Source organism: Caloenas nicobarica, chromosome 1 (assembly GCF_036013445.1).
Source record: "Caloenas nicobarica isolate bCalNic1 chromosome 1, bCalNic1.hap1, whole genome shotgun sequence".
Lineage (NCBI taxonomy): Eukaryota > Metazoa > Chordata > Aves > Columbiformes > Columbidae > Caloenas > Caloenas nicobarica.
The window spans coordinates 13,272,517-13,291,201 of record NC_088245.1 but is presented as its reverse complement, the minus strand read 5'-3'; the positions used below and the strand labels follow the sequence as shown (position 1 = coordinate 13,291,201).

The window sequence follows — 18,685 nt, the reverse complement described above, 5'->3', positions numbered from 1 at the left end:
ATCCCTCCAGAAGCAAAGCATGGTAAAGGCTTCAGAACAGTATGTGCTTGCACGTAACCCAACAATCAGTTAATTATACAAAAAATGACCCTTGGAAACAAAGTGAACTGTAATTAAGTACCACAAACCTCTAGTGTTTTATCAGCAGTGCCTTATCAAAGATGATTGCAGGTTTACAGTAAGTTTGCTCCACAAATTCTGTGATTAACCTTTGCCTTTAGTTCCTGGGTTTCAGAAGATGTTTGGCTCAGCGGGCAGGCTTTGCTCTCTGTTCTGATGATTAACAGCACCAGGCTTTTTGCATACCGAATATGTGTGGACTACAGATGTTTTAGAGTCCTCCTGGTGAACATGCTGAGTAACTATCACTCTGTACATAACAGGTGATCTGACACCCTTGGCTTCATACTTCAAAATAAATAGAATATGGATATTGACCATTTTTAATTGTTGAGGACCTCATTCTTTATAGAGATTAGTGTTATAAATCAATCTGTGCTTCTGTCAGAGTTTCAGCAGTAAGTAGGGCTGGTTCATTAGAAACAATGAAGAAAGATCTCGGTATCTCAGTCAATCATAGGATGACTCTCATGCAATAGTATGCATTGGGTATGATATTTAAGTTGAGAAAGTATTAGTGTTATGAAGTGCTAATGATGAAGATACGGAATACTGTATTCAATATTCACCAATGTTGTTCGAGAAAGACACATTTATTTTGAATCAGATACACAAGATGGCAACTAGGATGTGATATAAGAGGGAACTATAGATATGCGGATCCTGTGTGATACAGTGATATATGGACATACCTGAGTTATCAAAATAGTTTAGGTACAGGAAAGTACCTAGGGTACCTTCAGGTACCCTTTATACCAAGATAAACTCATCCTCTTTGTTGGGCAAAGTAGCCTATGTTGCAAATCACTTGAATGTCACTATAATACTTCTGATAGCTCTTCTGGATCTAAAGGAATTATCTCAGGTATATATACAAATATATCATTGTATATATACAAGTATATCATTGTATCGTGGAAGTGTAAACTCAAAGGTCTACAGAAACAAACCTGATTATGACACCTATGTCTAAATAGGAAAGGAGAACTGGGCTCAATATATGCTCCTTATGATCAAGGAAAATAATGGAGAATTATGTTTAGGTTTTACCTTTGGAAGAATCTAAAAAATAATACAAGTCAGTGAAACCAAACTATCTATCTTATTGCTATGAAGCAGAAAGACATGTGGGGTCCTGTCTATCTAGAAGTGAAGTTTTTCTAATTTCTTGGACAGTGCCAGAGAAATAGAACACTTACCTCTTTCAAAATGTGAAACCGAATAAAATTAAAATATTTAAAGAATGCTTTAAAAAGAGAAAGGAAAATATAATTATCTTTGATGAGCAAACTTTTCCCTAGAGGAAGAACAAGAAACTGGAGATCAATTGGCAAAACCCTACTGGGTCCCATATGTCTAACTCTTGCTTGCTGGTTAGCTCTGCATCTTCAAGAGTGAAATTAAAAAGCAAGGAAAACATTCTTACTTGTGGGTAATACTGCTAGCATAGATAGTTATATGAACAGATAAACACAAATTGAATTATATATTCCCAAACTCGTATCAAATAGTTAAATAGTCACTTAGTAGTGTTTTGCATTATGATTTATCATAATGTCAGCTCACAGAGGAAGGTGCTCTTGGAAATGAGTAAGCATGGTATTGAGTGCTGGGCATCAATTCTAAGTCAGGGTAATGGTTTGGTGACATTGCTCAAGTTCATTTTGTACTAATCAAATCGTATTACGTGTGATATATATAATATATGCACTATATACATAGAAAACACAGAAAATTTCTGTCAATCCAGGTTATTCTGGGATGTTGAACACACTAGAATGCAGTCAACACCATCCTTGAGCCTCTGCCTCAGGGGGAGGAGCTTGTCTCTTCTCCTCTTCCAGCCAATGGCCCGTGGTCCCATTTTTGCTATAAAGAATGGTGGGTGCTTCTCCTCTGTGTAGCCAGAGAAGTGAGGGGGCAGCAATAGTCACCCATGCAGAAAAGAAACCTGCGTTTGGGCTATCTACAGTTTTTCTTTCCCATTACACACCTACAGGGCTGTTCTGGGGTGCTGGGAATGCTTTCTGAACCTGCCAGTGCTGGCCTGATTACTTCAGACTATCTGCAGACACTCAGTGCTTCAGGGGCACCTCGTTTCCATCTTATCTTCACATCTTGGGCACTAGAGGTTTATGTCTGATCGTTTCTCTAGTTAAAGTGGTGACAGAGGAATTGCATACTACCTTTGTAAACTCCCCTGCTGAGACTACCCCAAATAAACTAGCTGCGAATGGTTAGCCTGCATGCAGGTACGGTATCTGCAAATGATGGTGTTATGTTATTCTGTGGGCCCTGGTTTCCTCAGACTATTGCATGAAAAACTGCATCACTTGGGTTGTTTCTCCAGATTCTGATTATTGGCAAGTGCTACTTGAATATGAACTACTATACTGTTTATATAACAAAACTGTGCAAAAAATCATCAACAATATGCTGATGTTTATATATTTGATGCATATATAAAGAAGGTGAGCATTGACAGTTGTGTCAGCTGATTAATTAGTTGCTATTCATATCTGACAGGCTACACAAATTATTTTGGTATGCATTAAATGTGTTATGATCCAATATGAGAGAATGTGAAGTTGTCCAGATTCAACATACCACTCCACTCCCCCTCCAAAATATAAGAAAGGTATAAATCCTGTAAAAAATATTGCTGTTATTCCTATTCTTCTTAGAAGCCTTTAGGCAGAGACAGGGCTTTTTTTGTCCTTTACGTACCTCTGATGAGAGACAAGAACTGCTTTAAGATCTTTACATTTAAATAAAAAAGCCAAATTAAAAAACCCAAAACAAACCAGACAACCAGAAAAAATAGACTATGATTTCTTTTTACACTGTGAATGTTGTCACAACTTCAAAAATGATATAATGTGGCATCAACAAAATACATACAGTCATTGCTTACAGTTCTTACAGTAGGAAAGGTCTTCATAGCTTGGGATTTAATGTCAAAATCATAGAAACATAGAAATATTGCTTAGAAGGCACCTCAGTAAGTTACCTAGTCCAAGCTCTCACCTGAAGTGTGACTATTTCCAGCTCTAAAACTACTAACACAGGAAAGAGTAACAATCACTTTAAGGACGTTAAGCTCAATCCACTCGTAAACCAGAAAAAGGCAGGTTGTCCATTGCAAAGAGGTTGCCAATGAGAAGGCCAGCTAGACTAGCCTCACTGCTGGGGCCTTCTGCTGCCTTCTCCTCCAGACCCCTCACTTTTGATCCACTGCATTTCTGGTTCTTGACGCCCATCTTAACAGCGAGATGTTCCTTTCTCCAGACTGCTGCTGGCAGATTCCAAGTCAATAGATTTGCAGAGCTTGTTAGTGAGGCCACCCCTGATGCTGTCTCACCTAGAGCTGGAGCATTGCTGAGAGGTATCTCATGAGCTGGGAACAGGAGGGTTATATGAAAGTCTACAGAAATTTGCTTTGAATGACACTCATCATATTATGCCGATGTGTATAATTTTGAAAGGGAACTTACAGGCTTTGGAGTTTTCCATGGAGAAAAGAAACCTGAAACAAACAAAAAATAACATTAGCAGGTTTTTCTGATGCATAAAGAGTGAAGGCTAAGTGGTGCCTATACTCCCATTATCATTCAGGTCTACAGATAATATTGATATATATGAAAATTCTCTACACACAAAAGGTGAAAACGAAAAACACAGGGGATAATTTCTAAGAAAATATATGAATATATATATATTTGTATATATATACACATATATATGCAAGTGGAGCTATTGAGATCATTGCCATACTTTACAAACAGCATGGAATTAGGCTGAAATTAAAATAACTAAAAAAAAGGACTTCCAATTGTCTTGGTGGACATTGGATAAGACACCAAATGACCTGGTATTGATGTGTCAAATGCAGTTGCACCTTTAAGAAGAAGCAATTCAGATCATCCCATCAAGAAAACCTAATAATACAAGAGAGTTTTTTTAGAAGAAAAACGTGGAAAAAAACCCCACCTGTTTCATCAGTCTAGATAAGGTAGTCAAGTCTTGGGAGGGTTGCTTGTTTTGATACTGTCCTGGTTTTTTTGTCATAGTTAGCAAGTGGTCAGACATGACTACCTCTACACAACTGGTTATCTCCTATTCCTTGGTCATTGAGTGACTGATAACTTACTTTAGTGACTTTCATGAATTTCAACTATTGTAGCGTACAAATGTTTAGAACTCTCCTTTTCGTAAAAGGGGATAATTTAAACAGTCATTGTAAACACTGCTCTTGTGCAGCATAATGTTAAAAAACTTAGAACATATTAAATAAAAAGAAGCATTTCAAAGGATATTGGGTCACATTTTTTAAAATATCAGCTTTCAGCATAGCTTTCATTAAACAACTCATTCTCAGTTTAATAGCAGGTAAAAAAAAAAAAAAGGTCTGTGGACCTTCCTAAGTAAGATAAAAAGCTAATAACAAAGAGCTCATTTTTTTGGTTAGAAACAGAAATGGGGCTTAAATTGAGACATCTACCAGGAAGGCTACTTTTTCATTAAAAAAATGAATGAAGCTGTAAGAGTAGTACTGGCTTCATTACTTCTTTTTCTAAGGTGAGTCTAGAAAAAAATTAAAATCACAAGAACACTAAAGAAGTTTTTTTCTACAGACAAATCACAATAGGAATTATATTCGTACATAGTATGTAAGGTTCCTAGAATTGGGTGATAATGAGGTATTTTTTTCTGTCATGATAGCAAATTGATTTAGATTGAAAAAATCTTGTAGTGAAAAAGCACTTGAGCTGTCTGCAGAGAAACACTGGCTGTTTTCTAATGCTGATGTATAAGCTATTAGTGCTTTTAAATGAAAAGTATATTGGGAAAAGTAATCCTGGAAAGGTTTATGTTTACTGACTCTACAGTATCTGGATAAAAATGGCTATATTAGAAAGTAGACAGATTTCATCTACAAATTCAAGCTGAGATAATAGACATCAAGGCTTGTAAATCATCTTTAGTATTAAAGCTTCTGTAGTAGAAACTTATTAGATAACTTCTTGGATGGCAGATGGCTACCTTTATATTACCTGCTGTTGTTATGTACAGCTAATAAGAGCGAAAGTTAAAAAGTATTTTCCCTCTCTAAGCTAAAGATAAGATTTGAAACTTGCAAGGTTTGCTGAAAGGTATCTGAAATCAACGTACTACACTGATTTGGTGTTTGGGAAAAACTGGTAGAGGTAACACTCCCTCCTCACTGGTTCTGGTGTGCCTCCCATAACTCATAGTCAGCAAAAATTACTCAAGGTCAAATTGAACTACCATTTTTTCCTGTTGATTTACTGTCTCCACCTAAAAATATGTTTTCCTGGAGTTATCAGAATTTTTTGCCATCAATTAAAAATATGATGTATATTCATAAATCAAATACATAATGAGATATATATCAAGATTTTTTTTAAAACCCTCTCAATTTAAAAAGTTCAGTTATTCACCCAAATAAGGAGAATATGGACTTATATTTAGCTTGGAGGTTATGGGCACAGACTGCAACATATAAATGACAACATCTACACTCAAAACAAATAAAAGACCATATTTATTCACACAGCATGAAATTATGTTAAGAAAGCTAATAGGTATAGGATGCCACAGAAGTAAAAGATCCAAAGCAAATTTTTTAAAAAAGTATTGGATATCCATATGTGTACAAAAGCATGTTAGAAGCTAAAATTGCTAAAGGTAACAAACCTTGAAGTTGATATTGAAATCCATTCTTCAGATTTAAATTCAGCTGTTAGACCAAGACCTCACATAAGATGAGATGGTCTCTCACCTCTGTCAAAGACATGGTGCTAGACTAAATAGATGAAGGACTAGTTCCATTAAGCAAACTCTATCTTATGTCTTTCATGTATTTCACAGCAATTTTAATTTTGCCTTACATCTCTATTCTCAGTCAAACTAAACACCCTTTTTCCCAATATAAACAAAACTGACCTTTAGACAATGTATGGTGTTATCATTCAACATGTCCAAAATAATCCCTAGTATTTAAATACATGCAACCATTGCTGCAAATTCAAGAATTTAACAGCATAATGCATAGGTAGTACATTGTAAGTGTAACAGAAACATCATATGAAAAAGCATAAAAGCAAAATGCACTTTCCTCTGTATTCTGCATGCTCCCTTCAAACTTTCACCTTTAAATATTGTTCTGCGTTCTGTACGGGATCAAATCTGCTACATGTAGAAAATTAAGGCTCGGAAACGCACCCGTAGAATATATCTTAATAATGTGTATGTAGAGCATACTCAACAGTGTTGGCCACCTGCAGCCACATCTACAGCTGGCAACAAGAAGCAGTGGACTTTCACTTAGTTTGACCTCACTTCACAACACCACGTTTTCCCTTGACTTTCTGGCACTGGTTCATTACGTGCTGTGAGAATTCCCGGCCGGAGACAGAAAGACCACATCTGAACGACAGCCGCCAGCAGACTGGCAGCAATTCAGTACTGACTTAGAGGCAAGACTGGAGTTTGTGCTCCGAAGGGTGCAGTTTTCAACTTCTGCCGGGTATTAATCCAGTACTAATACTGCTCAACCTTCTAATCAATTCACATCTAACCAGGCACACATACTGGATAAGCTCTTATAACCTCCTTATCCCACTTCCAGACCTCCACTTTTCCCTCCCCAGACTCCCAACCCCCTACTGTTCGACTTCTGATGTCTTCTATAAGAGCATGAGTAGCCGAGAATATTATATACATGTACATATAAACAATCCTCGCCTCCTTATTCACATACACTTTTAAAATTTGAAATAATAAAAGCCAACTTAGATCCACCTGAAAATACTTCATGCAGCCTGTTCTTCCCATGAGTGGCTTTCTGCTCAGCCATGTGCCTGACAGCCACTCCTTCTCGTAGCAGCTTCACCACATAAGTCGTGGCTCACTTTCTGAAGACTCCCATATCTTTCTATTTGTTTTAAATAATTTTCTATTAACACTCTGTGTAAAAGCAGCAGTACAGGTCTGAATTCATTTTGGAGAGTGGGGTCACTGGCTTCTGTCAAAGAGTGACCACCACCACTCACCAAGATGCCAGCAGGAAAATACTATAGTTACAATCTAGTGTATTGTAATATTACGTGTAAGCATGTGAGGATAAAATACATAACCTCATATGCTTCTCCAAAGTTAGTTTTGAGAATGCAATGATTTATTTTTCAGTGTTGACCACTTGAACTGTAATGCGGTACAGCAGTTGGTGGCCGACACCTTTATTGAAATTTTAATATTTCATTTTAAATAAATAAGATGAGGTGCAGTAACAACTCTATGCTTTTTAAAAATCAGAATGACATTTTCTCATAAAGAAGTGTTAGAAAAATTATTTTTGACATTGCTTTTTACATTATATTCACCACCTTCCAAAATGAGCTTCCCTGGAAATCAGAGATGTGATGGTTTCAATGTTGTAACTTGACTAAAAACCACCAGTAAAAGAAAACAGATTTTGGATTCAAGTGTATTTGGGGGAAAAAAAATCTTTTTTTTCACATCAAGGCAAATTCCAACTTCAGTTTACTGTACTTCTCCTTTTTGATGAAGATATCCTATAACAAAAGACAAATGACATCACATTCATTTTGCCTGTTTCTTCTTATACACAAATTTAAGTATGCTTTTGTCATAAAATATGCTTACAGATTTCACATGCCTTACACATCAGTCAGTATTTATTGTTGGAAAGTTTAGCTTTCTAAAAGCAGCTTATCAGACAGGACTTAGAGCATTCGCAAGATAGAGTCCTGATTGGTTTGGTTTTGGTTTTTTTTTTCAGTAACAATCTGAATTTGGCATATTATGCAATATCAGTAATACGAAACCAGCATTTGGTTATTAGTCTGCTGCCATGTACATGCTTTTCATTACATTTTCATCTCCTTTATTCTTTACCACTAGATAAACCAATATCCTTGCTGTTTTGTATTGATTCCTGGAAAAGTTCTTATGACATTGTAAAATCACAAGTAACTAACGTAGGTGTTGCTCAACCACAGGACCTTTAATGATGTTCACCTCTGTGGCAGATGTGTATGTATAATTAAACTGAAGCCCAGGAACAGTTTGATTTCTGCAGAGACGGCGTGTGGTAGTGCTGCAGGGAGGAACTCAACATCGTCAAAGATAAAGCCCTTTCATCCAAAGCAATGTTCAGTGCACACCAACTTCCCTGCACACCACTTGTCACACTGATGATACAGCAAGTGTTTTGCCCATTAGCTTTTGCTGGGCTTCTTATTTTGCGTGTGTGGGCTATAAAAGCTTTGCTGCATATGGCTTCCCGAGCAAAGCTGTCCCAAGCACTGCACAGACCTTTCTCACATAGATGCTTGGAAGTCAATGAACAGATGGCTGACGAGCACTCCCAAAGCATTAACTGACTCCATGGGCATCTTATCAATGTCCATGTGACAACGCTTCAACAAAAGTTTTCCTTCCTGGAAAAGTTCCTGTATAAATATAATGTCACAGTACTTTGGCTTTTTTTTTCCTGTATTTTTTCTTTCCCTTACTGGGATTCCTGAGATGTCTATCAATTGCCTACACTGGGGCCTCAGTTCCAGAGGTGTCAAATACCCATTAACTTCAAATGGATGTGACAATGGAGAACTTCTTTGAGAGTTCAGACTCACGGTGTACACCACTAGCAGGATGCAGGGAACTGTTTCTTACCATTCGTGTTATATCTGGCTTCTCCTCCTGTGTGTTTTGCTTCTGTTGAGCTATGCTAGGTGTGGCTGGATTAGGTGCACAGAACTCAAGCTAAAATTGGGCTCACTCATTAGGATGTAAAATATCCTCCAGCTAAAATTAAAAAAATACTGGTGGGAGAGATAATTTTTTTTTTGCATGCATAGAACAAATATATAGCATTAATTCAATTATTCTTCAAATATTTTCCCCTTTTCAGGAAAACAATGAGAACAAGTAAATTCAATTAATTTATATACTGTAATAAAGAAAATCTAAAAGGAAACAATGATTCAAAATAGATGGAAAGAAAACAGTAGGTGATAAAAAGTTTGAATTGGTCATGCCATATTTAAAATATCAGATGATGTATAGGGAATGGCAATTAGTAGCTCCATTTCTAATAAAATCAATTATTACCAAATAATATATTTTCAAAGGTCTGTATTTTCAAACACCTTTAAGTATTGAGCTCTTACTCTAGCAACAACAAAAGTTGATTTACCTTGAAATAAAGAGAAGGTGTAAGAAGACTGGGAGTCTAACTCTTCAAGCATAGTTAGCTAGTCCTGTTGTCAGCTGTCCTTCAGAATGACGATGCCATGCTGCGGAGGATCCATTGGTCTTTGGTTGGGATGGCACCCGATGCAATGGGTCAAAAATCAACACAGCCCACATCAGGGTGATACGAATGAGCCGTCACATTTGATCAGGCCCACAACACTATAAAAGGTCAGACTCAGCATCTTTCCCTTGCAGTAGGCTACACGCTGGCAGTGTGGCAAGTAACTGATGTAGCGCTGCACTGCACTGGGATGAAAGCTGGTCACAGACAACAGCTATATCAAATACAGGTTCAGATTAATAAAGCTGTGAAATATGCCTGTCTTCTTTAGGCCTATAACACAGGCCCAGAAGTTATTAGCCAGTTTTGCCTGAAAGAGACTCGCAACGGTACAAACTGATCCTCACCAGTTGCTTGTGGTGGCATTTTGCTTTATGCTTCACTATTCCATTGCTCCTGATCTCAATCCACGTGAGACTGCCACAGAAGTAGTGCTCCAGTCCAAATCAGCACTAATTTTCATTATCTTCGGCCTACTACACCTGTGAAAATTGACTCCAAAGAACAACTCCTTTCCTGCCCACAGACAATGACTCTATGAAGGTGCAAGGCAAAGAGAAGACACACTTCACAGGAAGGTCAGCTGGAGCTTTAGACCCCACTGGGGTAGCACCTTCTCTGGCTCACCTGTTCTCCAGATGACCTCGGGGCATCATGAGTCCAAACCTATATTTCTTCCCTTCAAACTTTCAGATTTCTTGATGACTAACATAAAGTGAGAGGAGAAGTTTATCAGAAATTGTGTGGAAGGAGAGGAGTACCTTGGGAAACTAAACTGATTTTGTCTCACTGAAGTCTATAGAACTGATACAAAAACTTATTTGACTGTGAGATCAGGTACTAAATCAATATTCATCTTTTTATACATAGGAGCACTTTTTATGCAGTTCATGAAGTTTCACTGACCTAGCCTTCTTAAGCAACAGTTTTTCAGTAATATTCAGATCTTCATGAATAATTAGAAAAAGGATAGCTATTCAAAGTTAGGAATGACAGAAGTACTTGCTGTTCAAACTGGGACCCTCACTGGTCACCTACATTGATGAGAATATCCTCTAAAATACACCAGAGAATCTCAAGCTACCATGAAGTTTTCACTTTCATGAATAGCAAAGAGTCTTTGTTAGCAAGAATACCACTATCAGAAAAGGTCAAAAGCTGGAATAGTAATGAGTTAATTTACATTCTAATGGATATACAGCTATTTATTTTGCTTGACTGCTACAGCTCTGTGAATTGCTTATCAGTCAGAGATTTAAAATAATGTATGAAACTAGAAAAAAGCAACAAATTAAATATCCTCTCTTGATTAATCTGCATGTGAATCAGAGAATTTCTGGATCATAGCTAAAATAGTGCAGAGGTAGATGCAACATTATCAGTGACACTTTTTGGATACTTAAACATACTAGAGTTGAGAAAAATAATAAAAATCTATAACAATTTCTGGAAATTAGAAATATATTTTTGGAACAAGCAGCTTTTTATGCGGTCAACAAGAACAGATTATTTTCCACAGATGAATTTTGATACTAAACACTTATACAATATCTCATTGGGTGCCAATTTAAACAAACTTTTTTCTCTTTTCTGGCACCTATTACCAGAACAGTGGCACAGTGCTACAGATTTATCTCCTTGCTGGTAGCAAACTGTATTATCTGAAGGACAACCATGTCTTGGAATAGATAAAATGCTGTTACAGTACAATTTGGAATAGATTTTCCTGGAATAACTTGACCTGGAGTAAAAAAAGATATGTTATAGAATGGAAGAAGACACTTGTCTTTTGCCTTTTATTACAGAAGCTCCTACTAAAAGTTCAAGTCATTAGGTCTATGTCCTGGTTTACGATTTGCAACTGCAAGTAGTACTGGATGAACCATCGTTTTCCTCAGTGAGGTCTCTAATACATGCGTTTTATGTGAATACTAACCCAACTACCAAAAGTCTGCATGCCCAGGTACTAACACACAATGAATGGAGAAAGAGAGCTCAGAAGTTTGCTCACAGATTGTAAACTCTACCAACACCTTGGAAAGGTCAAGGTTATTTTTCTGTACATACAAGAAAAAGAACCTTTTCTTTGGCAGAAGGAAGATTTCCCTGAAGAATCTCCAGTTTTGCTAATGTGTGTTCTCCAATCACTGCTGCTAAAATCGGTGTTGCTAGTTCACGTGCCCAGGTGAGGGATTACGCTCTCTACTGTACTGCTCTGATACTGCAAGAGTTAGTAATACAAATAATGCACTGTCTTGGGCAAACTAATCGTCACATGCAACTCTTCCTGAGCAGAGCAGACAAAGCAAGGTGAAAAGACTGGTATATGTCACACACACTGAATCAGCAGCATAATTTAGAATAGAAATCGAGTCTTCAGAGTCCTGACAGCTCATGACTGTCACTTCTACAAGGGCCAGTGAGTGCCTCCATACCCATAAAGACTTTGTATACTTACCAAGAACATGTTTGACAACTCAGCCTGACTTTACCAAAAGCTAACTTAAGCTTCAAAACTAACTTTTTAGGAATACTGCATCATATTTTCAGAGCTCTCAGACAGTCTAACTATGCCAGTGTTTGCTCTTTCCTGTGTTTAGAATTCACTCCCATTTAAGCTTTTACAGTTTCTAAGCACATTAGAGAAATCTCAGTTTACATTATGGCATGTCACTTTGATGAATATCGAGGCATGTTCCCAATATTTTCTGTTAAAATGCAGATGGAGCATAAGCTGTTTGTACACAGTGTCCTAAAGTCCTTTTAATGAAAATACATTCACAAAAAGTCTTCAGCAAGTGTGTATGGGAAATATTCAGTAATAAATGCATTGATGTGCTTACATGTGAGCTTCATATTAAGGCATGGATGAAAAGGGGTCACCAGATGTTTAGTATTGACATCTGTGCTACCAGTTTCTCCTCTTATAAATTCATTCATCACATCCATGCATTCTCGCAGCTCCCTGTTCTTTAGATGTCTGTTCCTGGACTCTCACAGGCTTTTCCTCCTTGTTCCCAGGATTTCTCTCTCTGTGTCCTCATCTCAATTTGAAAACCAGCTAATCCTATCCCTGAAACAGTGATCAGAAGAATCCCTAATAAAAGAATAAGAACAGATAAATGTAGGGAAACGCCCTTGGTGTCCGTGACTGTTTCTAAGTGGGAGACAGAAAACCAGCACATTGGAAGTAGTGGTGAATCATGCAATTGAGGTAGGACAGTCAAGAACTGAGTCTAGAAAGATTTCAGACAACAAAATAGAGATGACAATCTCACAGTGAGCTGAAAAACTGTCCAGACTCTGATGTTCGTACTGAATAGATTTTCAGATGTCAGCTCAATTGTGTCACTATCTAGTGTCTCTTGGGTTGGAAGATGTATCCTCATGGCATTGCCAGCAGTGACAGAGGACCCATAGGTGGGAGGTGAGGTGGAATACCCAAGGGCATCTCAATTAGCATAGAATGCCAAAGTTTATGCTGTCTACTGAAGCTCCCATCAATTGTAATGGACACATAGACAATTGCACCAAACTTAGACACCTATATGCAGACATCTAAATTTCAGTGTCATAGTCTGTGAATTTGGAACTTTACACAGATTCATAACCATAGGTTTAATATCAAGGGTCTAGTATCACGGGCGCTATGCCTTCTGTTACACAGAAGTCCATGCTGGATTGGAAGATATGACACAGGATATATGGCAGAGTTCAGAGCTTAAGTTTTCAACCTGGGCAATCTCAAATCTCCCACTGTCTCTGCCATTCCAGTGAAGATTTCTCGATAACCTAGTGCATCTCAGATAGTCCTGGATGTCTGTTACTGAGCTCAGAGCTGAGCTTGGAATTTCACTCCTCTTGATTCCTTTGAGGTTTGAGAGGACTAGACAAAAGTTCATCATAAAGCAACAACTAAATTAAATTACAGAGACTGAGAGAGCCTGGTGGTTTCACCTGCCTGCCTTTCTGTCATTATTAAATTACACTGTAGTAACTTCAGAATTTTGTGTTCAATATGCACTAAGAAGTCAGTGTGGTTCTGAATTTTATTGATTTGCCTTTGAAATCTCTTCTGTGACAATGGGAAGTGTCAGGAGCTCAGGTGTGTTAACTATAATTGGCTCATTTTCATACCACATGGCAAAATCATAAATGCTTGATGGCAACATAATGACAAGGTAATCATGCCACTTAGCCACAGTGGTGGAAACTGGAATAAGCAATAGCATGCTTAGTTCATTCTTCAGATCCAGATGTTATTCAAAATAATAATTTCTTTCCAATTTACTGTTCCTTCACACCAACTTGACGGACCAGTTCATTCCTGGTAATAAGGACTCAGACAAAACAGAAAGGTTGACAAACACTAGGAGAAAAGACTAACAGTAGAAAGAAAACTTATCACAAGATTCCAGTTTTACATGGTTGAGTCTTAGCTGGGAAGGTTTATTGTTTAGTGCAGGAAAGCAGAATATTTGGCAAGGGATGTTAGTGGGAGGCCAGTGTCCAAGGAGTAACAAAACTGTGAAGAAAAGAGTGAATTTCTAAACTCTCACTTCCGTGGTGGAACCTCTAAGTAATTCACTTTGCTTTGAACTGCTGAAGATTTGATACTGTCCACACTGACATGTACCTAGTAGAAATAAACCTTTACTTTCTTGTTCACTCAGTCAGGGGGTAATTCTCAGTATTTGACTTACTTATCAAGAAGAACAAAGCTGAATTAGTAAAAGCTTTGCAGCGATCTAAATTATAACAGTGAAATGACATGAAGTTCAGAAGATTTAGCATAAGACCATAGAAGCCTGAAAGAAAAAAATGAGAGAGAAATAATGATTGATGGATGTGATACTATTGCAGTAGAGAACGCTAAAGAGTATGAAGCATGATAAATGGATCAAGATGACCTGGTTTGCAAGAAAAAGGTTGAGAAATGTCACATTTTTCTGAATTCCTTAAGATTCAAAGATGAGAAATTAACATAAAAAAGGACTGAGTCCTTAAATCTGATGAGAGAGGAACAGTATTGATGTGAATTTTATAATGTTTAGATTGTGTGCTGGTCACATGTAGTCCTGTGCGGTACTTTAAAAAGTTAATGAACAGAACACTGAAAAATGATGCTGAGAAAGGATCCTGACAAGATAGTTGGGAAATGATAAGTATTAAATCAATGTATTACAAGGAGAAGCAAGAAAAACCGTGAATATGTATTTCTTTTTCCTGTGACAGTGCTCTGTCTCTCAGAGGAACATAAATTGATTTCAGACTGTTGAGTTTTAGACGACATGCCTAACATAATGGAAATAACCCCTCAATACTGAGAAAATTGGAACAATACATAAACATGACAAGTTAAACAGGGAAGATTATCGTGCTGACAACCGTGAAGCACCTTGTGGACCTCACAGCTGGCCTAAACTTAAAAGTTAGCATTTTAAGAAAGACTTGCTAGGGTACCTAGCATGTATGCCACTCCTTTTTTAAAACCAGAGTTTACTGCGTAAGAAAGCAAACAGTACAATTAATCAGTGATGGTCCTCAAATCAGACGGGATACATATTTTTTCCTTGTAGTTCCCCCAAGAACAAATAAATAAAAAGACACTAAAGGTAGATCGGTATCCTCTTTAACCAGTCACCATACAGTTTTGCTGGCTTATAAACCAAATCAGCTAGGATAGGAAATAGTTTGTAAGGGGTTATGCCCCTGGCTTTGTTTGTTTGATTTTAACTCTTACAAGCTAATTTTGAAAGTATAACTCAGGTCACAGGGATCAGCAACAAAATGTCTACTTCAGGGGAAGGAAAAGGCTGATTTAAATTACAGCTTGTTTTCATTGGTGGATGGTGATTCACTAAAGCCATTTTTGTGAAAAGTAGCTGCATTTCCAGAATACACAAAACATTTAATTGGTAAAAATAAAAAAATATCAGCTCTTAGATTAATTTCCAGTTAAATTCTAGATAAAATACCTAGCAGTCATCTAATATTTAGCAGGACCACCTAATATATAGCGAGCACTAAATATTAGATGCTCTTGATAACATGGAGCCTGAACTAATTTACCATATTATTAAAAGGCCTTTGTTTCTTATAACATAAGAAAGTTCTTGATCTATCTGGCAATTGGCTGTTGTAGACTAAATTGCTCGCTTTCACAGTGGGTGTTCTTTTTGGTGAAATTTTTTAAAAGGTCTGGGACTCAATCTTGCTAGGAGGTGTTTTAAGCTTAATAATATTTCATAGGCTAGAGGAAACTAATTACAATTACATACTAGTTTCAACAAAATTATACATCCAGCTACTCAGAATTTAATAATTCAGAAATTATTGCTTAAATTTGAAAATATTAGCTAATATAAAACAGAAAGCAAGTAAAAATATCTTCAGATCCTCCATTGAACAGCATTTCCATGAAGAATGTTCTGAAAGTTATGTAAGTGTTCTGCTATACAAAGAAAGACCCTAAATGGGAGACATAATGAACACCTTTAATCTGGTAAAGATTATTTACTGTTAATGAGAACTGGAAAAAACAGTGTGCAAGTAGCTATCACATATTAATGAATAAAAGTGGGTACCTCTGTGCACAAATGCAAGTAATGAATTTTCATTCATCCCTTTCCTAGTATGAATGAGTTAGAAATGCATCTGAATTACAACTTTTACACCAGCACTCTGCACTAGATGCATTTTGATTTAATGTCAAAAATACGTATCTCGTTACACTGCAGTTCTTTATCTCTCAGACAACACAGGGGAGCAGAAAAAAAGCTTGTGAATACTTCAGAATTAATCCTCACTCTCAGATTAGTTTTAATTCTCCATCCACAGAAATTCAGAAGCATTAATTTTTCTCTCTACAATTTGTTTAATTTGCAACATTATTTCCCATACAGAATTGGAAAAAAAAATCTTATTTATTGTATTGCTCTCTAAATTGCTTTTACTTATTTTTATATCCACTATTATTTAAGATTTGTGTATATTTCCAAATATAACCTTCGTAGTTGTAAATAGCAAAAGGGAGAATTTTAGAAAAGTAGTAGTAGTAAATTTCCATTTATGGCTCTTTTTCTGACTTCATCATTACAATGATGCGTGTGGTCTTTGTGTTTTATCACCACAAATTATAAAACTGGTGTAACGGTACTTTGCTCCTTTGTAAAAATCTCTGAAACCCCTAGAATTTCTCTGTAATTTTGTGTCTTTATTACTAAATCTTATTTAAATAGCCACAGAAATTATGTCAGAGTTACTGCTCAGGAGGAGAAACATAATCACTTCTTAGTTCCAGCATTCCAGCCTTTGATCTGCAATGTGCAGAGTATGCCAACCTGGGATGTTGATGAAGAAATTACTTTTTATTTTGTGGCAATGTAGCAAGTTTTGATTTGGTGTTTCCTTTCTGCTTGAGAAGGAATCACAGTTTAGCCAAAGCTTTAAGCTGGATCTGCCTAGACTCCTTCTTCCAGACAGCTCCAAAGGCTCTCCAAACCAAACCAAACCCCAAATCACCAGACTTTACTATAACAAAACTAAAATACGTAACTTTTTTCAAATAAATAAACTGTAAAATGATTAGCTGGAATATAGAAGCAAAAGAGTTTTGTGAACAGCTTTTCTTGCTCACTATTTCCCTACATTACAGATTCTTGTTTCCAGTCAAATCGACGACTTGTTAAAACAAGCTCTGTATCATTCCTGCCAGCTCCCAGAAGATTTTTGTCCCATTCCCTCTGAGGTCTGTGTGTCTCCTCCCTGCTGATTTCAGCTGGTTCCTGGATTAGGCTGCAGATGTCCAGCTCTTTTTCCTGAGTCTCCTTCCACTTGCTCAGATCCCACAACCATTGGAAATGTCTCTCCATGAGGAGGACATCAGGGAGGAGTGATCTGCCTTCACTGCAGGAGGACCTGCCTGAACCAGGTACTTCTCAGAGGAAGGAAGGTAGCATACACACTTGGAAGAAACCAAATAGATTCTCCGAATCAGACTGTTATTCTGTCCTTGGCACAGAGGATGGTAGTAGCTCTTTTAAGTAAACAGATTCTCATGTTAACCATAAATGTCTATCAAAAAATTTTATATTTAGCAGACTCATATACCCAGAGTGTTGTAGGTCAGGGACTGTGCCTCCTCTTGCTGAAAAAAAAAAATCCTCCAACATGAGTCCTTAGAGAACCGATTACTTGAGTTTTGAATCCCTAATTCTTCACTATTTGCTTTCTATCTTACCAGCTCTGTTTTAGACCAGATTTCTCAAGCCAGGTTTTTCTCCCAGTTCTATAAGTATTTAATGAACAACTGCTTGCAAGATTGCTCACAGAAAGTAAATTTTGAAATTACATGCTTCATAGTGTCTCCAGGAAATGAGACATATTATAGGATCTGAGTATTAAGGAAACACCTTTCCATCTACCTTGCACATGGACAATTGAATCAGCCATTACTTTTGTTAATAAAGAACTCTGTGCTGTCTACAACTACCTGAAAGGAGGCTGTAGTATGGAGGGTGTTGGTCTCTTCTCCCAAGTAGCAAGTGACAGGACAAGGGGACATGGCCTCAGGTTGTGCCAGGGGAGGTTCAGATTGGGTATTAGGAAAAAATTCTTCACGGAAAGGGTTGTCAGGCATTGGAATAGGCTGCCCAGGGAAGTGGTGGAGTCACTGTCCCTGGAGGTGTTTAAAAGGTGTTTAGACAAGGTTCTTAGGGACATGGTTTAGTGCCAGAGTTAGGTTATGGTTGGACTTGATGATCCTGAGGGTCTCTTCCAACTCAAATAATTCTGATTCTATGATTCTAAAATCCTAGAGAAATCCCAAATTTCAGGTCATTGCTAACAATAACAGAAACTTTAGTTCAAGATAAGACTCCCACAAGAGTCTTGATCATTGCATCGTGTATGGAAGTGTCATGCAATAATTATGAAATAAATGTGGAAAACGGGAAAAAAGATGGAAAAACAAATACTAATTTAAGAAGCAAGAGAAATGATCTGGAACAGGATCTCATTGATTTTGTTAACATTCATAATAAATGCAATAAAATAGTTTACCAATGATATCTTACTGAGAAAAAATAAACAATGTTTTATTTTAAGAAGTTGTGCTGAATTTTCTTTTTTATGGTGATGTTACGCTCAGTTGATTATATGTAATGATTCAAAAGCACTTTGGCAAATTTGGACTGCATT

The 18,685-nt window shown here is 37.1% G+C and overlaps 1 protein-coding gene across 5 annotated transcripts in view; it reads right to left on the bottom strand.

The window, feature by feature from the left end:
* Positions 1-18,685, bottom strand: part of MAGI2 (membrane associated guanylate kinase, WW and PDZ domain containing 2) — a 758,699-nt gene that overhangs the window by 89,008 nt on the left and 651,006 nt on the right. For all 5 annotated transcript variants that reach the window (XM_065629412.1, XM_065629428.1, XM_065629445.1 and 2 more), the window contains one exon: positions 3,615-3,646. In XM_065629412.1, coding sequence (XP_065485484.1) covers positions 3,615-3,646 — 32 coding nt within the window. The remainder of the gene's footprint in view (positions 1-3,614; positions 3,647-18,685) is intronic.